The 26,896-nt window shown below is 42.7% G+C and overlaps 2 protein-coding genes across 2 annotated transcripts in view; both read left to right on the top strand.

The window, feature by feature from the left end:
* Positions 1–26,896, top strand: part of LOC118565912 — a 377,406-nt gene that overhangs the window by 233,400 nt on the left and 117,110 nt on the right. The gene's annotated exons all lie outside the window — the stretch shown is intronic.
* The window catches only part of adam19a (ADAM metallopeptidase domain 19a), a gene marked incomplete in the record, with an annotated part of 318,150 nt that overhangs the window by 209,593 nt on the left and 81,661 nt on the right, over positions 1–26,896 (top strand). Inside the window, 3 exon segments of the mRNA XM_036146125.1 lie at positions 18,514–18,579; positions 22,689–22,760; positions 23,157–23,229. Coding sequence (XP_036002018.1) covers positions 18,547–18,579; positions 22,689–22,760; positions 23,157–23,229 — 178 coding nt within the window.

Here is a 26,896-nt window from a genome sequence, read left to right as displayed (position 1 = left end):
GACAGAACTGTCTTATCAGAACTTTTCCAAAATATCACCATTGTTGTAAAGAAATAAAATCAGATTTTGTGCTCTGATGGTTTTTCCAAAGAAAAGTCAAATGTATCTTTAAAATTTCTATCTTCCAATAAGGCTGTGTTAAAATGCCAATAAGCGCTACTGGCTTTTACACACTTTATAAAGACAGAGACGGTTACAAGTGAATGATCAGAAAAACCAACAGGGCTGATTAAACAACTTTTAAAATTTTTAAAATGATGTTTAAAACAATAAAAATGATCGAGCCTGGCCATAGACAATAAATTATCTTTAGCATGAGTCCACGTGTATTGTCGCTGCTCCCCATGAAAACCTCTCCACACATCACACAGCTCCTGAGCTTCCAGAAGCTGAATTAGGTGAGTGCGAGAGGCGGCATGAGGCTCTGCATGGTTCGTGTGTAACCTGCTGTCCTCAGTGCAGTTAAAATCACCTCCAATAAATAAATATTCCTCACTGCTACATTTCTCAATAACTTTATTCAAAGCATCTAGTAATATGACCCTCTCCACTCCCACAACTGGAGCATAGATGGTAATAAACACCATTTTTACTTTCTCATACACTGCTCTTATTTTCAACAGACGGCCTTTAATGACCTCCTCAGATTCCACTGACTAAGGAATAAAGATTTTGGAAAAGAGAATTCCAACCCCACCACTGTGACTAGCCTGATGACTTTAGAAGGATTCACCAGTCCATTTTCTTCTCCAGTCAGCCTCATTATCAGCAGTACTGTGTGTCTCTTGTACAAAAATAATATCCAACTTTTTTAGAGAGCACAGCTTGAAAAGAGAAGCTCTTTTCCCATCATCCTTTGCCCCATTTAAGTTCAACCTGCCTATACGTATATCTCCCATAGCATAGAAAAGTAGTAGTGACACAGAAACCAAAGAGCAAAACAAAAGAAAAAAGGAAATATTCTGAACGTTATCCATCATCTTCTAACTGCTTTTTGACCTTTTGCACTAGTTTTTTAATACGGTAAATTTCCTGGTCAGTGAAAGCTTTCTCTCCCAGGACTCTAGGACTTCTCAGATAAACCTCCACTGAGTCAAGAAAAAGCTGCAAGTCAGGAAACACTTTCTCCACTTTAAACGTTTCTGGCTCCCTTTGTGTCCTACAGACACAAAGTGGCTACTCGTTAAAGAGTAGCCACTCTTCTTGTGAGCCCACGTCTGTGAAGAGGCCAGAGACTCTTTATCATGAGTCCACGTGTATTGTCGACTCCACATCACTCTCCTCATCACCTTCACTGTCACCTGACTACTGACATTCACTATTAGGAGAAACTTTCTTCACTTTACAGGCGGATTAACGCTATTCATTTGGTTTCCTCTTTTTAGTATCATTAGACAAATCTTTATCTACCATCATTTCATCCTCCTCCTCCTACAAAGAACATCCTACATCCCCTGCTTTGGTCTGTGCGATTTGCTGGGGGGGATAGGGGGGGGGGGGGGGTAAATCCCCCCCCCCCCCCCCCCTCTGTTTGTGATGCCCCCCCCCCTCTGGTCATTCATGATTTATCCCTGGGGGGGATACATTCCAACCCCCCCCCCCCCCTTGTCTGACTAAGTAATATTAAGGATTTAAAAAAATGTATATAAACTAGGGCTGTCAGTTTTAACGCGTTAGACCACAACGGCAACATTTTTTTTTTTTTTTTTTTTTTTTTTTTGTCGCCGTTAATTGCGCATCAAAACTCACACACACCGTTCCATAATGTTTTTTCCCCGCCATGCTCTCCGGACTGTGTTTCTTTTATCCTCAACGCTTTCCGTAGTTTCAAGAGCGCTAGAGACTGTAGCAAAACAGACCCGTCCTCACTGTTGCACAGACTGTTTATTTCATGCGACTTTGGGCTTGCTTTTTTCTAAAGGCGCTTGTAAATAAAAAAATAAAAAAAATGAAATAAATGCCCAAAAAAAACGGGTTGCGTTTTTTTTAGGCACGTTTCTGAAAGTGAAATCGCTTATTTAGGCTCTAAAATTAGTGACGAAACAGCGGTTATTAAGAGACCTGCCTGCACTAGACACTTTGGATCCAGCTGAAATATCCCTCCGCCATAGGAGCTGACGGTAGTAAAGGCAGACAGAGCAACTCTGCACGTATTTTCTGCAGTTTATGGTGCATTAACCGGTGATAACTGCTGAAAGTAGATTACATGGTGCAGATCACCATTTTGAGCAGACACTGGTTCTGAAGATGAGCTTTTAACGCTGATAACATTGCAGAAACCCAACCCATAAACCGTACTTTATTGCTTATTAATTCGTTTTCTCTGTATTTGACAAACTAATGCTGAATTACGTTGCCAAACGAAGGACCTGAAGTTACTAAACAGTTGCTAAACAGTCTGTTTTAGGGTATTAAGCTCCTGCAGTTGCAAGCAAAGTGTAAGACTGGAATGACCTGGAAATTTAAAACCTTTTTCCAGGCCTAAACTGTATGAATATGGATATAAACAGCAAGCAAAAATATTGTTGTTGGTGTGAAAGCTCAGAATTAGATGTGTGTGAGAGAGAGTGAAAAAACGAACAATAAAACTTATGACTTTATTAAACTGTAAATTGCGAGTCCGCGCGTGGAAGTCACCTGAACGTCTTCTCAACAGGGCAAACTGCCCGAAAGAAGAGAGAACGATGGTTTCTCTGAGCTTTTATAGTCGGTCTCTATGGTGGCAGTTGTCCCAACTGTGTTGCATGCTGGGAGTTGCAGTTTGTCATGTCATGATGGCATAACAAAGTGGTTGCACATGCACCAAGCACAAAACACTATTGACTGAGGGCAAGATCAATAAAGGGGTGATGACCACAAAGGCAGAATCATTGTTGCGGTAACATAAAAACAAAATGGAGATTCTTTCTGCTGTAGCTAACATCCAGCTTGGCTCAAACACTATAGGATGGAGGGTGTGCACGCTGTCTAAGTCAAAGAGGTAGCTGGGTTTGGACCTGAACAAGTGCTTGTGGTGCTCACTTCAGTGTGATGACTACAATAATATGTCACAGCTGGCTGTTATCACGAGCATGGTGTTTGATGACTTTTCCACAAAATAGGATTTTCTGACCCTACTTCCACTTAACCCTTCACTGCATTGTTAATGTCAACCCCCTTGGTAATGGCGTTACTTGTTGGAAAAATAGACTGATGACATGATGTCCCTTGGGATCAGTGTTGTTTTTGGCAGCCATTTTAGTTTAAGTCAGTCTTTTGGACAAAAATGTTTTTTAGTTTTTGAAACATTTAGTAATCTGTACATGGGATAGTTTTTGTCCAGTTTTAGCAAAAAAACAAAACAGGACACACACACACACACACACACACACACACACATACACACACACACACACACATATATATATATATATATATATATATATATATATATATATATATATATATATATATATATATATATATATCCACTTAACACTACAATTGCTAAGAAAACAAAGAACTCTTCACCAGTATGCGGTGTCCACTTGAATTTGTTCCCTGCTTAATCAGTCGTTGTGCATTGGTATTTGTGTTTGAAACAATACGGTGCTAACACTAAAGAAAGGTTTGAAAAGGTTGTTAAGTTAAAACAATCGATAAGATAAGCTATCCAGTGGCAGTGAAGAGGGTTAAAAAAAAAAGAATGAAAGAAGAAAGAATGGAAGTTTGAGAACTTATCATAAACCAGCACAAGTTTGGTGTTCACAGGTAGGCCTATTGACTTGGAATATATAATAGTTGAAGTTTGGACTCAAGATTGAAAAAATAGTTTTCTAAACAAACCTGCAATTTTTTTTATTTATCCCCCCCCCCCTTCGAGGTATTGTGAATACTATACTTGACTGAGTGAAACTGTGTGCATGTTGGCTAGGATTGGGAATTGATAAGATTTTCACGATTCCGATTCCCTTATCGATTCTGTGAAACGATTCGATTCCTTATCGATTCTCTTATCGATTCCAATTTGGGGAAATTTTTTTAATCTCTTAAACAAAAATAGACATGGTATTAATCATTTAAATTTAAAGTCATACTAATTTAACATTTCAGAAACATAAAAAGACAAGAAATCAACATTAAAGTATGGTTTATGGGTTGGGTTCTGCAATGTTATAAGATGAGTATAAAACTCATCTTTAGAACCAATCTCTGCTCAAAATGGTGACCTGCACCACCTAATCTACTTTCAGCAGTTATCATCAGTTATTGCAACCGTAAACTGCAGAAAATACAGGCAGAGCGGCTCCTTCTGAGTTTACTCTCTGCTCCTGTCAGGATGAGCTCCAGTGCGTTATGAGGCAGAGGGATATTTCAGCATCACCTAGTTTAGAGCCCAAACAAGCGACTTCACTTTCAGCAACGAGCCCAAAAAATTGCAACTCCACAACTCATGAAATTTACAAGCGACTTCAGAAAAAATAAGACCAAAGTTGCATAAAATAAGTGGGCTTCACAACAGTGAGCATTCTATCGAAGTGTGTCATATCACTCCGCCCCTCTGGTCAGGTAAACAAATGTCCCCGCAAATTCTACATTATAAAAAAGAAAAACCTGCCGAAAAGTCTCGCTCTCATGTCATCTTGAAGACATTCTTCTCGAAATGTTGGCTACAGATGACGTGTTTTCTCTCTGGCCAGAAGTTCGATGGCAAGTTGGCAATCCAACAAAAGAGCCCATGGTGGATCATGAATCGGAAAGGTGAAAAAACTGCTCCTGTCAAACAAAAGAAATGCCGCCCCATCGGGTAAAGCGATCGAAAGTCCGGTCAACAAGGAAAAATCAGTGGATCATTAGCTATACCTAAAACTAATATGTTTGTGGTGATTTAATGAATTTAGCGTTAATCAGCCATACACGTTTTTCCTATCTGTCTACTATATGAGGGCACGCTGTCGGTGGAGGAGGAGTGAAAAACAAGCAAAGGTGACCGTCATTGTATTTGCCCTTTTCTGTTGAAATGGAGGACTAGTCATACTCTTTGCCCAGCGAGGCAGAAGCGAAAGTAACCAAAGAAAGAAAAATAAGTAATAACCTGAGAAAACGAGAGTCTATATCGCCGCAGCTATTATTACCAGGTGGAGATGATTCATGAGCCCGTTCACTGTCTGTAGTGCAGCAGCAAGACCAGGTCTCCTTACTCGTGTTTAGAGCCGGTTTTTAGAGCTCAAATAAACGACTGCATATTCAGAAACAAACCCATAAAAACGCAACTCTCAGAATTTACAAGCATCTTTGAAAGAAAACAAGTGGACTTGGCAACAGTGATAAAAACCATTTCACAAGATGACCACAGCTATTATCAGTAGTTAATACATGAAGGACATGTTTACATTGTCACATGTATGATACCCTGCGGCTTCTGTAGTAGTTATTACACGCTATATACCTGATTCTCGCCAGATGGATGTAGTTCCACTGAGCTCCACACGGCTCTACACATGCGTCCGGGGAGGGATTTCAATACCACATAAAATGGATGAGCCAATGAGGATCACCGGGCGGGATTTTCATAGATGTGACGTATCAGAGAAGCAACTGTTTGGATTCAGACAACAATGACGGCTTGCAGCGAGGAAGTAAGCGGTAAACAGATACCCACGAGTCCCCATTTTGGATGATTTGTTCCCGGCAAAAGCTGTCCCCAGAAATGTCCCCAATTTCAGTGCATCATGGTGGAGTAAAAAAGTTTAACACAGCAAGAGGTATTTACCTAGTCCTGTCGCTTTAAAAGAACACCAAAGAACAGCTTTGAAGGCTTTTATTTATGGTTTTGATATTGTTTTCAGTTTTGATGTTGGTTTTGATGTGAGTGGTTGAAATAGCATGTCAGTAAAGATTATCATAAAGAAGTGGATTATCCAATCATATACAAATATTTTTGATAAGGCCCCTCCTTCTGAACTACATCTCCAATGGAGCAATCCCAGGTGGAAGTGTGAAGCTATGTGAAACAAAATCCATCTGGCGAGAGTCACAGCACAGCACCAGAATGAGCAATGTAAACAAAAGCCATTGCATAGGGATATAGTGAGGACATCCCACAACGCATTGCAAAATCACATGTCCTTTTTAGCCCCATGGGTTTTGCCCATGTTAAAGTTTTGTCATATTGTATTTAATCAAATGCTTTGTTTAACCTGAAATTACCTTGTGCCTTCAAGAAATGTTGCTGCTGTATCCTTAAGTATTTTACCTAGTAGTATTGAGTTTTAAATTTTAGCGTCATGACAACCCAACCATAATGTAAGCAAATCAGCTGATGGATGGTGTTGACTACCTTGCTAAGCTCAAAGCCTAATAACATTTTATTCACCTGAGTTTTTGTTCAGCATTATACAAGACACAAAAAAATTATAATAATGACATATTGAAATAATGTGTTGCATTATAAACTCTATGGACAGTAACAAACTCAGAAAAAATATCTCAACTGTTGCGTTGGGTGTGTGCCAAGTTATTTTCTAGTTGTCTTAAGGGAGAGAAACAAGGAAACTGCTCATGCTCATGCTGTTTACTGCTGGGATGTGTGTTGTGAGTCAGTGCCATCATTGTATTTGCACTAACATGGCACATTTTCCACATTGTCACCCGATTCACCAACATTCAACACATGACTATATGATATGATTGTTTTTTTTTTTGTGTGTGGATTTTTTGTTTGTTTACTAATGACTTTAAGTGCCATTTTCCTACATACACCCCCTTTAGTCTCTGCTTGTTTAGACCACAGGGGCAAATTTTGTTTCTCTAGTTTCATTTTATTTGTTTATTATTCCCATTTTTTTTGTTTAACCTCACTTGAAAATGGCCTCTTCTATCTTGATTCTTCCCCCTCCTGCAGCGTATTATCCTTATTATCCTTCTTCCATAACTGTTTGTGGTTGTCCCTTCTGTACTATAGCCCCTGGTTTTCCCAGTTCTCCCACAGCTACCTATTAATACTTGGTTGTTATACAGAAAGGGCAGCTTTAGCAGACCAAGGCTCCCAAGACTTTTGCCGCTCTTTACATAAAAAATAAACAATGTGTGACTACTTCAGTGAATGTTTATGGGAGTGCATAATTCCACAGTCTGTAGCCACAGCTCCACAAATTCCCTGCCATTATGCAAGAGATTTATTTTTACTTTTCATAATTAGCTGCTACTTTTCCCCCACAGCAAATATGTTTCTGATTGAATTCTTGGCAGTAGAAGCCTTTGTGTGTAGTTTGCATGTCCTCCTTGTGCCGTGGTACATTTTCTCCAAGCCTCCCACCGTTCCTCAGATATTGAAAGACATGGGTGAGTTTGATTTGGTGCTGATTGGCAGTACGAGGGACTTCAAGTCACCACCTCGGACTTATCCGATTTACATGCTTTGTCATGATTCTTTAAAAGAACAAATGTAATTAACTAAAGCAAAATAAAGCAAGTTCCATAGCTTTACTACATAATACAAAACTGTTTTGCACATAGTTTTAACACCGTTTCTTCTTCTGAGTGATTGACTTTAGGGTGCTGGCTATCAACTTCTAGACCAAAGGTGACCCATTCTTATTTTCTTAGCACTTTGAAATGATCAGTTTTGGTTTTTCACCTGCTTTTTGAGAGCTGTCCAGAGTCTCAGCGGGGTTAAGATCTTAGTAGTCTTAATGTTCTGATCTTTAATCTTTAACACATTTGTCTTGTGACATTGAGCTTGCAGGGCAAGCCATACCATCTTTATTTATAAAGCGCTTAAAAACAGCCAACAGCTGAAACAAAGTGTTGCATATCGCTCCAAGCCAAAATACATCCATTAAAAAAACTGAGATAAAAAGATAATGCATAAAAACACTAAAAGAAACAGTAAAACCAATTTATAATGGAACGTAAAGCCTAACTAAAAGCCAAAGAATAATAGTGGGTTTTAAGGCAAGTTAAAAGTGGGTAGTGAAGAAGCTTGTCACACTCTAATGCAGTTGAAACCGATTTTCAGCCAGACAGTTACGTTTTAAAGAGTTTATTGAAGGGGTGAATAATGGCAGATGAAGCTGGCAAACAGTCACAGTCTTGGCAGAGAACCCTGATAGAAAGTGCTGGTTTACCGGGATGAGCAGAGAACCAGGTGACAGAACCAGCAGGCCGTGTGGACCGGAGAACCACCAGAACGGGTAACCAAGCAGCTGAGACTCACAGAGGAACAGGTAGCATAGCAGTATGGAAACTCAGGCAATCTCAGCTAGGAGAGTTCAGCTGGCAGGTACACAGGATCTGATAGAGCAGGAAACAGGCTGAGCTGCAGCATGCAGACACCGGCGACCTTAGCAGGAGAGTCCAGCTGGCAGAGCTCACATGAGCAGGTGAAGCAAAGGCAAATCACACGGGAAGCACAACAAAGAGAGGGAGCGATGAGGAGCAGGAATGAGTGAGTGAGCTGTCTGGCAGAGAAGGGTAGGCAGAGGCAGGTATAAGTAGGCTGGTGAAAAGGTGAGCTGAGTGAATAATTAGTTGGAACAGGTGGAGATAATGTAGAGTGGAGTGGTGGCTGAAGGCAGACTGAGCTGGAAGCATGACTGCTGGTGGCTGAAATGGTTAACGAATTAACAGAAAATGTCCTCATAAGTGTAAAGTTAAACTAAACAGAACCATAAGTATGACAGAACCTTTCTTATGTACAGGGGCAGGTCATTCCACAATTGAGGATCAACAATAGAAAAGGCCCTTTCCCCTATGAACTTCCTCTTAGGCCTCGTTACCTCTAGGAGATGCAGTTCAGCTGACCTGAGGGGTCGAGAGGGCGAACATGTTTTTATTGATCTGATGTCATATTCTAATCATAAATGTTGTGTTTCATTAACTGTGAGCAGAAAAACATCATAATTAACAGAAATGAATGTTTGAAAACATGTCTGTGGAATTAATCTAATGCTGATGTTTCACTTGAGTTGTGATTGTGAATTGATTGTGAATTGAGTTACTGAAATAAATACAGTTATTGAATATACCTACACTGTATCAGGATGGTTCACTTCTTTTTCTTTAAATACTTTTTTTAAAATATCAAAACAATAAGGCAGAATTCATCAGAGAAAAGAACTGTGCTGTGATATTCTGCTGTCTATCTTTGTACTTCCTGTAGGATTTCAGTTTTTCCTGGTTGTTTTTCTTCAGCAGAAGTGGATCCTTTGCTGCCGTTCTTGACACATGGCAATCATTCCAAGTGCTCATTTGTAAAATTGTAACCTACTTCTCAGGAGATTGTCCTGGTGCTTGCTAGACACTCACATGGTCCATAAAACGAAAGTTACGTATGTAACTACGGTTCTATGAATCACGGATGACCGCCAGAGGGCGGTGCTGAGAGCACTGAATGTTCCTTTCGGGCATGCGCAGTTCGAGTAATCGCACCAACAGAGTCACATCTGTGATGCTGGATGACCATTCAGAGGCTATATAGCCTGGTGTCATCCTTGGCTCTGTTCCTACAGAATCTTCTCGCAGAAGCAAGGATTCTGAGTGACAGAGAAACTCTGGTGGCCGCAATGTATGCCTCCAATGCCCTTACTGGGCACAATAACTCAGACCCATCCTAAGTTGCACCTGACTGAGGCTGAAACCGAGCCAACCGCAATGGCTGGTTACGGTGTAAAGGAGACATCACGTTAGGTACAAATGCAGTATTAAGCCACAGATTAACACAGGAGCCATCTGAAGCCAACCTGATACAGGTAGGGCTGACAGAGAAAGCATTTAGCTCACTGGCCCTCTTAGCTGAGACGACAGCCAACAGAAAAGCAGTCTTGCAGGAAAGCCACTTGAGGTCCACTTGGGCCAACGGCTCAAATGGAGGGTGGCACAGAGCCACGAGAACCAATGGTAGATCCCAATCGGGCACTTGTGGAGCCGGCAGTAGACGTAACCTACGAGCACCGCGCAGAAATAGAGACACCAGATCATGGCACCCCACTGTACGGTCGTCGACAGGTAGGTTGATTGCTGCAACGTACACCTTAAGGTTTGAAGGAGAGCGGCCCTTATCAAGAAGAAACTGGAGGAACTCCAGAATAGGGGGCACTGAGCAGGTAACCGGATTCTCATCGCGGCCAGAGCACCACTGAGAAAAGAGACGCCATCCGTTAACATACTGCAGCCTAGTGGAGGGTGCCCTAGCACTCAATATGGTGTGTCTGACAGGATCTGAACACCCAGTCAGCCTCCCAGGGGCCATGCCCACAGCTGGAGACGTTGAGGGTTGGGGTGCCATATCTGTCCCCCCAACTGAGACAGTAGATCCCTCCTTGTTGGAAGACGCCATAGAGTACTGAGACACAGACTCCAAAGCAGCAGGAAACACGGGCGCACTGGCCAGAACGGAGCTACCAGCAACACCCTGTGGCCTTCCTCGAGAAACCTCCGTAGAGTAGGCCAAATCAGCGAGAGGGGTGGAAAGGCATACAGGAGAACCCGTGGCCATGAATGGGCCAGCGCGTCCTGGCCCAGCGCGTCCTGGCCCAGCGCGTCCTGGCCCAGTGCGCCCGCCTCCCCTGTCAGGGTCGACTCCTCTGTGGCGAACAGATCTACCTCTGCCTGGGCAAAAAGGTTCCAGATCATGCGCACTACGTCGCGGTGAAGAGACCACTCCCCCAGAGCAGGTGCCTGGCGGGATAGAGAGTCTGCAACCTGGTTCTGCTGTCCTGGCAGATACGCTGCGCGCAGGGTGGGCAGACGGGGAAACATCCATTCCAGGAGATCCCTGGACACCATCAGGAGGCGTACCGACCTGGTGCCTTCCTGGTGGTTTATATGGTAAACAACAGGGGTGTTGTCCGTCCGAACTAACACATGCCTTCCCTCTAGGTGGGGCAGAAGGCACCTGAGGGCCATGTGCACAGCCTGCAGCTCCAGCACGTTTATGTGCTCGGTGCACTCCCTTGGGTCCCAGAGACCCCGAACCGCTCTGTGTTGCCACACGGTGCCCCAGCCCATGGGGCTGGCATCCGTGGTGACAACTTCCCTTCGACACACCACTAACCCCATTGGACCACCACTGGACAAAAGGGTCCTGTCTCACCAAGGAGCTAGGGCATGAAGGCACATCCTCGTCACCATGAGCCTGAGACGCCTGTGCAGCCTGGCGTCTAGGCGAAAGCTGTTGAGCCACTGCTGCAAAGGACGCAGAAGGAGAAAACCCAAGGGCACGACACGAGTGACTGATGTCAGTTTGCCCAGCATTCGCAGGAAGATTATATAGGGAAACTGCCTGCCCAGCCTGAATCGACCGACAAGCTGGAGTATGTCGTCCACCCTGTGAACAGATGGATGGGCCTTCATAGTAGTGGAGACCAGATGCATCCCAAGAAAGGTGGTTGTCTGAGATGGAACCAGACAACTCTTTGCAAGGTTGACTTTGAGGCCCAACCATGACACCTGAAGAAGAAGCCGGGACATATCCCGAGAGGCAGCTACCTGAGTGGGAGCACAAAGAAGCCAGTCGTCCGGGTATGGCAGAATCCTGACTCCAGAGGCCTGCAGAGGAGAGAGGGCCGCTTTCATGCATCGAGTAAACACCCTCGGGGAAAGGGAGAGCCTGAATGGCAGCACCCGGAATTGCCAATGGCAACCCCAATAAGCAAACCTGAGAAAGTGCCGATGTTCTTCCGCAATAGGCACATGAAAGTAGGCGTCTGTCAGATCTATTGACGTAAACCAATCCCATGCCACAACGGCCTGAAGGACCTCTGCTGTGGTGAACATGTGGAAGGGAAGGACTTTCAGGTACTGATTGATTCCCTTAGATCTAAAATGGGGCAAAAACCGCCTGTCTTTTTTGCCACGAGGAAGTATGTTGAATAGTAGCCTCTGGGTTGCTGCAGAGGATCCACAGCCTTGATTGCTTCCTTGGCCAGGAGGGCAGAAAGCTCCTGGTCTTGTGCTAGGGATCTCACCGGGTCGGTGATAATAGTCAATTTGCATGAGAGAGGGGGGCCGCCGTCGGAACTGAAGCCTGTAGTCATGGGTTAAGGTGGCAACCACCCATGGATCCACAGTGTGAGCAGCTCAGAAATTCAGCTGCTGATGGGAAAAATGGCCGACTGCTGGCCCGGTGGGATCATCTTCTATCCCCTGGAGCCCTAGGAGCCCTGGGGGGAGAGCGTCCAGGATCTGAGGCCCGGGTCTGTCTAACTGGGCGGCCGACTGGCTCACGAAAGTCCCTGCTGGGTCTCTGACGCACATCACAAGGGTAGGAACCACCAGGTCTATCACCAGTCCGGGGCCGTGGCCGAACACTGGGGGTAGCAGCAGGGCACGAATGCTAAGGAAAGGGGGGTACGCTCCTGCAAAGGCCAGAAAGCTGCTGGCTGGTCTGACGCGCCTGAATAGTCCGCTCCAGCGCCTCCAGGGCAGCTGTTCCAAACAACTCTCCTGGCACAACCAGGACACTCCTGAGGGTCCTACAGCATGCCTCGGTGAGAGGAGATTCTGCAAGCCAGACCTTTCTGCGAGTTTGGACAAGGAATGACATGACATGGCCAAGCTCTCTGGTCATCAGCACAAAGGCCTGCAATGCTGCGTCGCTGCAGCTGCACCACCAGCGTCCTGAACCGATGCAAAGAGGGCGAACATAAGGTGCGCAAGGGAGTTGCCAAGGCGGCCAGCACACGCTCCTGCATTGTATGCCTTACACAGAAGGTCATCCGTAACCCGACATTGAGTCCGCGTGCATCTGAAGTCAGGACGCAGGGCTTCATCTGACGACACAATCAGTGAAGCGACAGCGGGTTCAACTGCTTGCATACGGTCCAGGCCAGCTTTCACCGGCTCGTGCATGGCAGCTAACACCAGACCATCTGAGGAGAGCCGTGACAACGCTCTCGGGTCCCGCCATAAAGCGTGCAACTCCTTAAGGTACTCCTCTGATGGAGGTACAGAAAAGGGATTAGGAGCCCGTTCGCGCCTGAAAAAGGCACTCCCGGAGTCAGATACCTCTCCTTGTGGGAGTTCCAGCTGCAGCTGCTTCAGGGCCATAGACATGACATCCCGCATGGAACTGTCACCAGCCTCTCCCGCTGTATTCTGGGATGAAAATTACCCAGTGACAGAGGCTTGAGAGGACCCTGCCTCCTCCTCATCTCTAAAATGAGAACCAGAGGCAGCCAGAGATATGACATCCTCCTCTGCTACTAGTTCAGGCATGGGTGGAGAAGAGAGCCCACCCACTGGAAGAGAGGCATCAGACTGACGTGTCTGCAACAAAGACTTCATCTCTGCCAACACCGCCAACAACTGCTCCACCCTTGTGGTCAGGCCCTGGTCAAGTTTGGCCGTCACCAGGTATAAAACTAATAAACCAAAGAAACTAACAGCATTAGTTGTATTCAAACTTCGGTAAATTAAGTTGGTCACACTGGGAGAGGGGGCGGAAACGCTGCTGTCACCAGGTATAAAACCAATAAACCAAAGGAGCTAACAACGTTAGCCGTATTCAAGCTTCAGTAAATTAAGTTGTTCATACTGGGAGAGGGGGCGGAAACGCTGCCGTCACCAGGTATAAAACTAATAAACCAAAGAAACTAAAAGCATTAGTTGTATTCAAACTTCGGTAAATGAACTTGGTCACACTGGGAGAGGGGGCGGAAACGCTACCGTCACCAGGTATAAACTGGTTAACCAAAGGAGCTAACAGCGTTAGCCGTATTCAAATTTCGGTAAATGAACTTGGTCACATTGGGAGAGGGGGCGAAAATGCTGCCGTCACCAGGTATAAACTGGTAAACCAAAGGAGCTAACAACGTTAGCCGTATTCAAACTTCGGTAAATGAAGTTGGGGTGAAAGCGCCGCAGTCACAAGTTCCCAACCTAAACAGCCCAAGCTGTAGGTAACACGGTAACTGCTACCTTCACCAGCAAACAGTGAACTTACCTTCTGAAAAACTTCCAACAGATCAACCCATCCCTGGGAGGGTGGAGGAAAACCGCAACTCCAACGAGAGATGGGGCGTCAAACAACAGGGAAGATAGCGAACCGCTTGCAAGAAGAAAAAAGGAACACAGAGGCCAAGGATGACGCCAGGGTCATCCTTGGCCTCTGAGTGGTCATCCGGCGTCACAGGTGTGACTCTGTTGGTATGATTACTTGAACTGCACATGCCTGAAGGGAGCATTCAGTGCTTTCAGCACTGCCCTCTGGTGGTCAGGAGGGATGAAATAGGACACACCAGTGGTGGCTGCTGGTAACGGGAGGATTTAATTAAATCCAAATGTAACATATTGTATTAACAAATGTTGAAACATAAAACTCATTACTTTCCTTTTCCAGGAAATGGTCTATGACCCTGTCATATCAGCTGACTGTCTTTTCCATTGATTTGACCAGTTTCCTCTCAATGGCTTTTTAAGCAAGAGAAGCTGCGTTCTACACCAGCTGATGTAGCTCCTATTTTGGCAACCAAGCACAACAGCTTGTACAGCTGTGACATTGCACCATCTAATTCCATGTCTTTAAAAAATACCAAAAAATCACACAGTTTTCCTCTCTTCCCTTGCAAGTCCCAATTTAAATATAGATCTTGAAGTTCAGATTTTAGTTTCCCTGAATCAAATAAATGACCATATATTTTCAGGACACGTATGAATGCCTGCTCTGGAAACACATGTTTCATTTCATGAAACTGCCCTGGATTGACCAGTTCCAGAAGCTGCAGGCTTTCTAGGTTTGAAAAACGCCTTGAAATCTTTTCTGTCAGATTGTCAGCGATAGCCATGTACAGTTTTCTGTAATGATCCTGAGGGTCATGCATTTGTAACTGGCGGCGCTTTCCCATGGGCTCATCTTCAGGGTCTGCTGTGAGATTTGCTGCTTTTGAATAAACAATTTGAAAAGCCTCTTCTGACCTTTTCTCATAGACAAAGGCCTGGAGAGATACAATTTTAGTTTTACAAAACCCCACATCCATAGCCCTCTGTTGGACAATGTCAAAAATAACATCTGTTTCACAGAAAATTTGGTTGTACGTGTACAAAAGGAAAACTACGGAGGAGGATTAGGGCCATTCAAAAAAAAAAGTCTATTTAATTATGACTTTTCTCAGAATTCTGAGAAAAAAGTCAAAATTCTGGCTTTAATCTCAGTATTCTGAGAAAAAAATTAATAGACTTTTATTTTATTTTTTTGAACGGCCCTAATCTTCTTCCGTAGTAAACAAACTCAAAGTCCATCTTCATTATGTTCCCATTGGCACAATCTATTGTCTCATCATCCATGTTTTCTTTTCCAGATACAAGCTTTTCAAAAACCTGTAGCAGGGTATCATAATTATCTCACAATGTGAGATGTAAAATTCCATCTAGTGGGAGCATTTTTGGGCAGTTTTGAACACCCTACAGACTGAAGAAATGACAATCTCTTTGTAGAAAGTGGTAAACCCAGTGACAGTTGCAAAAATACTCTTGACTAAGGCAATCATTTAGCATCCTGAAACAACACTAGGTTCAGCCTGTGTGCATAACAATGCACAAATGGGGACTATTTCTTTAACCTTGGCCTGCACACCCCATTATAGGTTTGGGCCACTAGTTTTTCTCTGAAATTGTAGCTCTGCATGTTGTGGCTTAAAACTTCAAACACAGACTGAGCATCTCGTCCTTCTGACACATCAAAAAAATCCAGTGAAATGTACCTTTATTTTGCCTGCACTATCCACGTAACGAACAATAACAGACATCTGTGCATAGCATGATAAATCTGTAGTTTCATTCACCTGCCATACAAAAAATGGGGCACTTTGAATTTCACTTTTGATCTAATCAGAAACAGTGGCAGCAATAGCAGAAATCAGATCATTCTGGATGGAATGAGACATACCAGAAAACACAGCTGATGATTGGAATTGTGAGACAGAGTCATATTTTTCTAATGTTTCTGTAAATTCTGTGTGAATTCCCTTTATTGGTTGATTCACTGCCCTCATCCTGCCCCCTGAATACCAACTCTTGGCAGCCAAGTAAAGAAGTAACATCAATAAGATGATTCAAGAAGGCCCTGTTTTTTTACTTTCATTTTGTTTTACTACCTGAATGTCCACACCTTCATTGATAGCATGTTCAACCCTGACCTTCCCAAAGTAACTTAACTTTGCACATGAAACATGTTCTTTGTTCTCCTAATGTTTTTTGTATCCTCTTTCAAAATCATTCAGATCTGAAAAAGCCATCTTTGACCAAACAACACATCTCTTAGTTTCATCAAAAGACATGTCCAACAATACATTTTATTTGTAACAGCACTCCCTCTGAGCCAGTTAACCTTCGTATACCAGGAGAGTTGAAATGACCTGTTTCCTTTACCCTTCTTTTGAACTATACTAATATTTGGTATTGGTCTGCCATACTGTTTAATTCAATTTTTTTCCTCATAAGGAAGACTATCAGTGTCTTCCCTAAAAGTGTGTCCACGATGTTAGCAGCAACACTGTCTGCTGCCATCATGGCTGGGCTAACAACAAGCTAGCTTGCAAGTTGCTTCCCTACAATGGTAAAGAAATGAACGAACAAAACTTTAACAAGATGCTTGGATTTTGTAATTTCTTTGGAATGTTGTGTGTACAACGGGTGGAAATAGCTGTTGTGAAGCTCTCTGAAATAATAAACTCCAGAAACCACGGCAAGAGTTCAGCACAAGATGACTGCTCTGACTGAATGATCGCTTTTACCTCTTTTGTCTGAACCTGATGAGGAAAACCTCCCCTCTGTCTGGCCACTCAGTCAAAAATCGTTTAGCGTGTTCTGCCAATCAGCGTCGGGCAGCCAGCTTCGAGGCCCGTCCCTGCTCCATAGATCCCTTAAAAGGTTTAACCTTATTGGAAGTGACGAAATTTTGCGTGTTAGCCAATCAGGGCCCTACTTTCTCGCTGGTTGGAGGCTCAAACCTCAACGGGGATTTCGCATGGAGACTGAAAGGCAGTGTCCTGCTGCTCCAGAGTGGAGGGGAGATGGCGTCTGAGAGCGGACTCAACAGCTGATTAATGCGCAACATACTCATGAAATTAAACACATTTTAGCGCACATTTAATGCAGTTTAATGACTACATTTATGAAGTTTAACAATGCATATTTTACCAATTATTTTATGAATTATACAGGTTTAGCCTCCCTAGTATTAAATGAGAAATCAGCACTGCTTCACACCTTTTTTAGAGAAACCTTTGATAAGACAAGATGAGAGGATTTCAGCACTCTTGTCTGTTTTTGTATCGATCAAACCGTTACTTGATAGTGAGCTCAACTAGAACATTTCAAAGCTTTACCTGTGCTGATGATGTGAATACTGGAACAACATTGGCTGATCATTGTAGCAGGACAAGAATTCTGTGAAAATATTTTTATACTAAGTAAACTGTACTTTGTTGGTTTTAACCTCTGTGTAACTAATGTCTAATACTTTAAAATAGTAATGCAGTTCATATCAATCTAGTTAATTCGGTACAATATCATACAGTCCAATTCAGTAAATACATTACAATTTAATTCTATCAAAACATACTTTATCAGTCCCAAAGGGAAATTAAATGTTGTTGTAACTCAAATTATAGGGGTTTCCTCAATGCGTGTTTGTAGATACTGATGACTCTAGGCAGTAAGGATCTCCTGAAGAGGTCTGTATTAAAGCAAATCTGGAGAAGCCTCTGACTGAAGACGATGCAGTTAAAGTTAGTTGATTATTTAATGCCAGTTACTAAAAAGTTACTTGTTTAAGGACAATTTAATCACTTCAGTAATTTTGCAACAACTCTCATCTTGAGCAAGCATACGGTGGCAGTAGAAAGAAGCTACTTCTTTTTTATAGCAGGGCTCTCTATGTATGTATGTATGTATGTATGTATGTATGTATGTATGTATGTATGTTTGTATAAGCAAAAAATGGAACTTCATGGTATTTTCAGGTGTGAAATTGTATTTACTTAATTTCAATGAATACACTAAACAGAGTAGACAGGTACATAGTGTACAGGGAAATATTCTATGAACTGAGCTAAATGCAAACATGTGCTAAATAAACACAGACTACTGTGCCAACCTATCAAACAAAACTAGTGCATACCCTTGTCTTTCAAGATTTTCACAATTAGAACTTAAATATACAGGAAGACTTGAAAGTGTGTGCTTAGTAACATAAAGTAAACTTTTTCTCCCTAGCTTTCTCTCTTTTATGTAGAAACAGTATTTACAATAAATTGTATTTTTGATAGTTTTTTGTCACATTTATCCTGAACAAGGTCAAAATATAATTTTACTCTTTTTAAAGCACAGCTTTCTCAGCAGCTTCTAACCTCTAGTATTATTAGGGCCAGCTCTTTAAAAAGTAATGCATGCTGTGGAAATCAATAAGGAGGTACACATATCACCCACCTGTACGCTCCTAAGCGGTTTGGCTCACCTGTGTTCAGTGCAATACACTACAGTTTGTGCTCTGTGTAATTGACTTTTCTTTCTTCCATTTTTCTTTGATATCAGGTTAAGAGAGATACCTGGGGTACAACTAAATACATGGAGCTGTACATCGTGGCAGACAGCAGACTGGTAAGATGTTTCTTCCCCATCCTACACACCCCTCAGGGGAATATTCCTCTGTACAATCAATTGTGACGTTTGCCTCTAAATATATCAGGAAGCTATCAAGTAAGGCTAGAAACAAGATTGGACGTTCCACACAATCGTTTCAGTCAAGGCTAATGGAGCTCTTAACGGCTTAGAACTGAAATAATAACAGTGAAGAAAAGCGTGTGGAGCGATGCTCAAAGATTTTGTCTGATTAATGAGAGTAGATTTAGGTGGGATCTAAAGGTTAAGGGCTTTTAAACACAGAATATACCAGTGTGATAAGAGCAGGATTTCACTCAAAGACTCTTTTCTACTGTATTAGTGCCATGGTAACAGAGCCCCTGAGCAGAGTGGTGCTGTTGTTCTGGAAATTTGGACATCCAATTTCCATAAAAGTTGGAATGCTGTTTAAAGTGTATTTCATTTCCCTTTAAAAAGATTAAAGTATTTTTTATTTGTATTGAGTTGAAAATCAGAATAAAACAGCACTAAACTTTGCATTAAAATGAGTACATGCAATAAAGAAATTTTGTTTTAATATGTTTTTGCTGATTTTAATCTAACAATGCTTGTGATTTTCCAAAACATTGCGCCAGGACTCTTTTGAAATGTTCGATAGTGAAGGTCTCAAACGGCTTTCATTTCAAAAGTGAATGTTTTCCTGTTCACTCTACATAAAAACATCCTTTTTCATCTTTTCACTGTTTAATATTCTTAGGATTGTGTATGTGGTAAGTCTGAATTCAGGCCTGATCTCATTTTCTGTAGAGCATTTCCTGCTGTAAATGCAGAAAGCTGTTTCACACTGTGATACTGGCTTAAAATTGCTGATTGGGTTGCAGAATATTTTTGAACCAACTGCCTGTCATCCTCAGCCCTAATTGTGGCTAAAAATGTATCCATTAGAGGCTTTAATATGACTTTTAGTTTTTTCAGTGTTGTATTATACAGTACTTTTTACCAAAATACTACTTAGAAGAAAATCATCAGTGCCCGTATTTACAAAGATTGCATAAGGAAATTACAGAAACTTTTATCTTAGTGAGGAGTTGTGGTTGACTCTGATGCTAGGTGTGGCGCTGTCTTTTAAGAGCTGTGATTGGTTGATAGTACAAGAAACAAAAATGTTCCTAGCAATGCAAGAAGAGGATTTAGACTAGATTGAGAAATGTGTTGTTATGATGAAAACTAGCAAAACATATTGTTAGTCACACAGCATCAAAAAAATTTAAAGAACCTTATTTAGATCCTCATTATTTAGATTTGCGTATTTTTACTCGCCAGTCAATTTACTACCTTATCTAGTTCTTCTATCAGGAGGACTGAATGCTGCTTGTCAAGACTTGATACAGTCTGCTGGGTTTCCTTAGATAGGAAACTTTTTGACCAATCTGTCTGGATGATTTGATTGAATTTGACTTTGTAAAGTGCCTTGAGATGACATGTGTTGTGAATTCCCGCAATATAAATAACATTTAATTGAATTGAATAGTCTGTTTTAATGCGCACTCACCCGTCAGCATTTTACTGGGATTGCCTGCTTGTATAAAGCAGTTGTATTTGGCAAAATGACCAATGTAAAATGGAGAGGGGAAAAAAAAACAGCAGCGCACCTGTACAGTTATCTCTAGGAGGAGAAGGAGTGTTGAAAGGTAAATTGGTCCCCAGATTACCGCACAAATACACAGAGTTTAAAGTGTATTGCTGCAGATTAAGGCACCTTTTACTCTGTACGTCTTGGTGCTTTTACGCACCAGCCTGAAAAGTGACTCAATGATTGCAGACTCAATGATTGCAGATATCCTCTGTTTCCTTGTCATGTGGCATCCTGCCGGGCTTGATTCTTGGAGGTCTGCTATTTTCCCTGTATCTCCTGCTGCTATGTGTCCTGCATTTTTTATTTTGTTTGGACATTTTGAAAATCTTTTTGACATGACTCTTACTACTCAGCTATGTACTATTCATCACACATAAGCGCCGTAATTCCAAAATATACATAAATGTTGCAGCATTGACCTGGTTATAATGTAACTTAATGTTTTGTTATCCTGCAAACATGCACCTATGATACTTCCCTCACCTCATCATGCCAAATGGTTGATGTACTTTGTTTTGATCCTGGGTGCTCATAACATATAGGGGATTGAACGTTCAGGTAATAATTATTGTGAAATTAACTATATATTAACATCACTGCAAAAAGTCACATTTGATAAATTTTACACCATTCTCTCCATTAGGGAGATGGAAGCATAATAGTGACACACATGCTTCATAAACCTGACAGGACGTCATGTTTTATAAAATGTAACCCATTCTTTTACATCTGGAGCCATGTAAAATCAGTTTTGAGAAAAGGTAAGAAACATAGACAAATAGTACTTTAGTATTTTTCTACAGTGTTCCATAAAAAGCCTTAAGCCTAAAGTCTTAAGCCTCCCTGGTAAGGTCTATTCAGGGGTTCTGGAAAGGAGGGTCCCTCGGATAGTCGGATCTCAGATTCAGGAAGAGCAGTGTGGTTTTCGTCCTGGCCGTGGAACACTGGATCAGCTCTACACCCTCAGCAGGATCCTGGAGGGGGTATGGGAGTTTAACCAGTCTACATGTGCTTTGTGGATCTGGAGAAGGCATTCGACCGTGTCCCTCGAGGGATCCTGTGGGGGGTACTCCGGGAGTATGGAGTACCGGACCCTTTAATAAGGGCTGTCAGGTCTCTGTACGACCGGTGTCAGAGTCTGGTCCCCATTGCCGGCAGTAAGTCGGACTCGTTTCCGGTGTGAGAGTTGGACTCCGACAAGGTTGCCCTTTGTTACCGATTCTGTTCATAACTTTTATGGACAGAATTTCTAGGCGCAGCCAAGTTGTTGAGGGGATCCATTTTGGTGGCCTTAGGATTGCGTCTCTGCTATTTGCGGATGACGTGGTCCTATTGGCTTCATCAGGGCGTGATCTACAGCTCTCACTGGAGCGGTTCCCAGCTGAGTGTGAAGCAGCCAGGATGAGAATCAGTGCCTTCAAGTCCGAGACCATGGTCTTCAGCTGGAAAAGGGTAGAGTGCCTTCTCCGGATTAAGGAGGATGTAATTAGCCTCGTGAGACCATCCTGATCTCGCGAGCTTTCAAGGTTTCACTCGCAGATCAGTCTGGCTACTCTCCGTTAAAGAAAATTTGGAGCCGTTCACCAAACGAACGTCCAATCAGCGTTGGCTTTGAGGCGGGTTGAGGTGTGACGCAACGGGAAGCGCGTCAGTTCAGTCTAAACAACATGGCAGCTTCAGCCGATGAAACTAGCGTTAGCGTGGCTATCGAGCAAGTTTTATCGGAATTACAGAGTATTTATTTGCTGAGCTAACGAGCCTTTACCTGCAGCAGCAAGAGTAGCTTGGCTTGTGGTTGTGTTTTCGTCGTCGCTCGTAACAGACTGACGACGAATCTGATTGGTTCATTTGGCCCGTCTATCACCAACATAGGCCAATCAGCTAACCAGTATTTTCGCCCCTTCCCAAAATTACTTCAACGGAAGGTTTCCAGATGGATATGCGGAGCAAATCTATCTGGCTGAGTCAGGTTAGGATGTAATGCCCCTAGTGGAGGAGTTTAAGCATCTTGTGGTCTCCTGGACGCCTCCCTGGGACACCCAGGGGAAGATCCAGGACACGCTGGAGGGACTATGTTTTCTCTGTTGGCCTGGGAACGCCTTGGGATTCCCCCGGAGGAGCTGGCCCAAGTGGCTGGGGAGAGGGACGTTTGGGCCTCCCTACTGAAGCTGCTACCCCCGCGACCCGACCCCGGATAAGCAGAAGACGATGGATGGATGGATGGATGGATGGATGGATGTTCCATAAAAAGATGAACCTCTTATCATTTTAACTTCTGAAAGGCTTTCTTTATAATAATTCAAAACCTGTGGTCAACTGTTATAGTATGAGTTCAACAGTTAAATGTTATCTTGATAGATTGGGTCAAAGGTGGTAGTCCAGAACTAGTGGGGTATGGGTGGTATTTTACAGGTCATTAGTTTGAGTACAGAAGAGACTGGTATCCCTCTGAGTTATTGCATTAACACTATCTCTTCTTACTCTATTGCAGTTCAAACGACAGGATAGAAACTATGAAAAGACCAAGGCAAGGATAATGGAAATTGCCAATTACGTGGATAAGGTAAGCTTGATAGGATAATGTGCAGATCTTTGCCATCTCCACTGGGAATTTGTTAGGCTAAATTGATCATATCCCATGTCCTTCTAATTCCTAATGTCATGCATTGCTACTGTACTTTATATTTTATGTTTTATAGTCCAGGTGCAAAATGAGTAATTGAGAGGTTAAGACAAATATGTACTCTTGTTTGAAGTCTCTTTGGGATTTAATCAATTGTGTCCCTCAGCATCATTTTAGAAGAGATCAAGGAGAAAGTCCTGCGTGACCAGACTCTCTTACAGGAGCTTATAGGAAGACTGTGAACCAGCCCTTGTGTGTGTGTGCCTGGGTGTGTGTCTCTGTGTGTGAGTGTGCATGCTAATAGCTATTAACTGATGTTTTTGTGTCTCTTTTTAGTTCTATAGGGCTCTAAACATCCGTGTACCTCTCATCGGCCTGGAGGTTTGGACTGAAAGAGATCAGTGTATCATCTCTGAAGAACCAAACGCCACCCTCTGGTCTTTCCTCCAGTGGAGACAGAAGCTGAAATCTCGCAAAAAGCACGACAACGCCCAGCTTCTCACGTAAGAAGTGCACAGTTTCTCCCCAGCTACAAGCAGGCAAAAAACAAAGGAACCTTTTTAGAACCTGTTTTAAAAACACACAAACAAAAGCACTGTTATTGAGGTTGATTTAGGGAAGATGATGGCTACAAGAAGTTGTACAGACAAAACCTAATCTTACGCTTGCAAATATAGGTCCATTAATTTAAACTGAAATAAAAATTATTGAATGACTGACACTGTCAGTTGATCTGGAAATGGAGAAAATACAAAGGCTTTAACTGGAAACTCAATCGTATTAGGCCAATTCCCTTTTAAGATCCAATTTTGACCACCCTTTTATATTATGAGCCCTTTGAATACAAATACTGTAATCTTGGAATTATTCCCAAGTCATGTAAAAAGAAAAAAGAAAGTCCACTGATGGGGAAACCTGATTATTCTGGATATTCTGGTAGTAACCTGAGTTTATGCTTTTGTACATAATCTTATTGAATTTACCAAACTGCTCATATTAGGCAATCCCAGGTAACCTTACCTCCCCCACAGGGCTACATATTTTACTCTAGAATGAAATTAAACCTTGACTCATGAGACTCCCTGATTAATTTTATTTTTTCAAAGTCCAATTATTATGGTCTTTAGAGCCCGGTCTTTTAAAAATAGGGTCAAAAAAATTTTCTAGGTTTTAATAATGCATAGTTAACTACCTGATTTGAGCATTTTCAGCAGTGTTGACCCTACAGGGTAAGATTTCTTTCTATGACTGCAGAATGTGTCTTCCTGGGTTGCTTTTCAGTAGCGAGAAGCTGTTCCCTGATTTGGTCAGTGTTATATGACAGTGGCATAAGAGCTCAGGAGTTCATCCTGTAATTGGCGGGTTGCCGGTTTGAACCCCCACTCCGTTGCAGTCGTAGTGTCCTTGTGTCCTTTACCCACCTTTCCTGCTGTCGATGGTCAGAGGACGCGCTGTTGGCAGTCTTGCTTCTGTCAGTCAGCCCCAGGGCAGCTGCGACTGTGTAAAGCACTTTGGGGTTCTCAGGTATTTTTTTTTGTCTCACTCCCATTTTATCTTGTTATATTTGAAAGCTCTACTTAGAACCTTCAACTGTGCAAAATGTGAATTCTTGCAATTTTTCCAACTGGTCATAAATTTTGGATCAGGAGTATGTCTTGGTCACAGTAATATGATGTGTTTTTGCCAAGTGCAGTTAGATACAAGACAAAGTTTGTCCATCATTTTATTGACTTCTTCTAAGCTTTCAAGGACAGAAACATAGTAAAAGTGGAGAGTGTTGATGTGTCATCTACTGGGTAAGCAGACCCACTGCAGGTGGTGGGAGACAAAAGGACTGGATGAAAAATAATGATGGACAATGTCTCCCACTCAATGCATGGAGCTGTTAGAGAGCTGGAGAGTTCTTTCAGTCACAAACTGATGCGTCCTAGATGGTCAAAGGAACACTTCCGCAGGTCCTTCCTCCCACCTGATGTTGAGGTGCATTCACAAATGCAATCCAGGTGAAAAAATTGCCTTTGAAACCATTGAAGCTCCATTTTGTGCCAAGAATGCTTGAACACCTCTTACTTTAGCCAAATAAGTACCGATAGCCCTCAAAAGCCTTTCAGAAGCCCCTTACTGCCACAGCACCCCCAGCAAAATACCTTAGGGATCCACTAAGGTACCTTAAAATACGCATGTAGACTGCAGTACCATACTTACTTGACCCCCTCAGTAATTTCGAGTAAAGATCTGGTCCACTGTTCCATGGCCAGGACATGAGTCACATTTGTCCTCCTGGATCCGAAGTATTAGTCAGAGCCTCCTCTCCTTCACCCCAGTGTAGGGTTAGTATGTAAGACTAGTACTGGAATAATGTGAGGTTACTGTCCAGTTTTTACCTTTTCCATCAAGATCTAAGCAGACAGATCTAGTGGATGCTACTGCTGTGAAGGCTGGAGGACATAATGACCACTTGTTCCTACTCTGCTACTTTTTCCTTATCTCCAATTATGCATTACTTGCACTTATTGCTGTCATTAACTTCATGTTCTTTCTTTGTTTTTTCTTTTCTTTTTAGAGAAAGCTACACAGGTCTCAGGGTTCTGTTTTGCTGTGACACCTCCCTAAAACTGTACCATCAGCTGAGCTGGTGCTGTCAATACCTTCTTGTGCTTTTTCTGTAGATGGCACACTTGTTTCTGTCGTTCTGTGTTTAACCCTGTCTCCCTCCTAGACACAGCAGTTGAAGAAGCCATTGTTGTCACTAATGCTTATGTACTCTATTTTTCATGGCGTAGGTATTATTGCTGTGTAAGAGCTCATTTCCTTCTGCTCATATTAACTCTCTACTTTTCTTTACTTTTGGAAAGTACTCTTGGATGAATGCTTCTGTGTTTTTGTGTGTCTGGTGTGTGTTTTCAAAGCCCCAGCTGGTTGTACCAGAGGACCCCTCAACCTGAGCTATGCCCAACTAGAGGTTTCTTCCTGTTTAAAGTGGAGTTTTCCTTTCACAGTATCTGCATGTATGCTCAGTATGAGGGATTGCCGAAAGGTTACTGGCCCAATGGAATTGACTTTCCAATTTTGCTACAGGAAAACTCTGAAGGATTGCTGCAAATTGCAGTCTGCTGAGTTTCCCTAGATATAATTTTTTTTACCAATTGGAATAAAAAGCTGAACTTGGCTACAGTGATTTAAAATTGGGATAGAACTAGAACATTTTCATTTTCTATGGGTCTGGCAGACCTGGGTATGGTTAAAAATCCTACAGAAAAGTTAATAGTAATAGTTTGTTCATCAAGTCAGTATTCAATGCTCGATACATTATCTAAAGATTATCTGTGAAAGTTACTAAGACACCAACAACCTTTAAGTGTAACTCAACCCCAGCAAAGCATATTTCCGCACGCAGACAAATTTGGAAAAACTCCATTAAAGTGGGTGGGGATACACGGGAACGGGAGGGGAGGGGGCTGTGTTCAGCATGGAGGGAAAGCAGTCATTAGATTGATTTGTTATATTGAATCATGGAGAGTAAGCAGAGCTTTATGGGTGGAGGATCCACCCCCCCCCCCTCCCCCTCCCTGGAGGTTGAGCGAGGCTTTGTGGAACCCAGTGGGGCTGAGCATTTTCAGTTTGAGCTGCTGGCTCAAGGTGCTGACTAAGTGAAGCCCGAAACCAGCGCTGCTGAGGCAGTCTAGTCAGGATCAGTCCAGTTATATATTATCATATTTATTTCCCGCTTTGTAATCCGGGCATGATCGCCGGCAGCTTTGCGCATCATGATTAATTTGCAATGTGGACACAACTCATGGTTGATCTTCTCTTTGCTCTGACTGCAACAGGCAGGTTTCAACACGTAGGAAGGCAGAGAGGGAAGTTCACTGCAACGGTGGTAAAGTTATTTCGGGTTGAACACTGGATATTTCTTCTTCAGCGGCTTCAGTGGCGTCTGCCTCCTGTTCGAGCTGATACAGGAAGGCTGATCTGGGACTGCCTCTGTCTGCTGGCACGCTGTTGAAGCCGCAGAGTGCGAATGTCCAATATCCAACCTAATACTAACTTCACAGTGGTCTCACACCAGCCCCTTC

Source organism: Fundulus heteroclitus, chromosome 14, assembly GCF_011125445.2.
Source record: "Fundulus heteroclitus isolate FHET01 chromosome 14, MU-UCD_Fhet_4.1, whole genome shotgun sequence".
Lineage (NCBI taxonomy): Eukaryota > Metazoa > Chordata > Actinopteri > Cyprinodontiformes > Fundulidae > Fundulus > Fundulus heteroclitus.
Note: the sequence above shows the minus strand (reverse complement) of the source record. Positions and strands in the feature narration are given on the sequence as shown.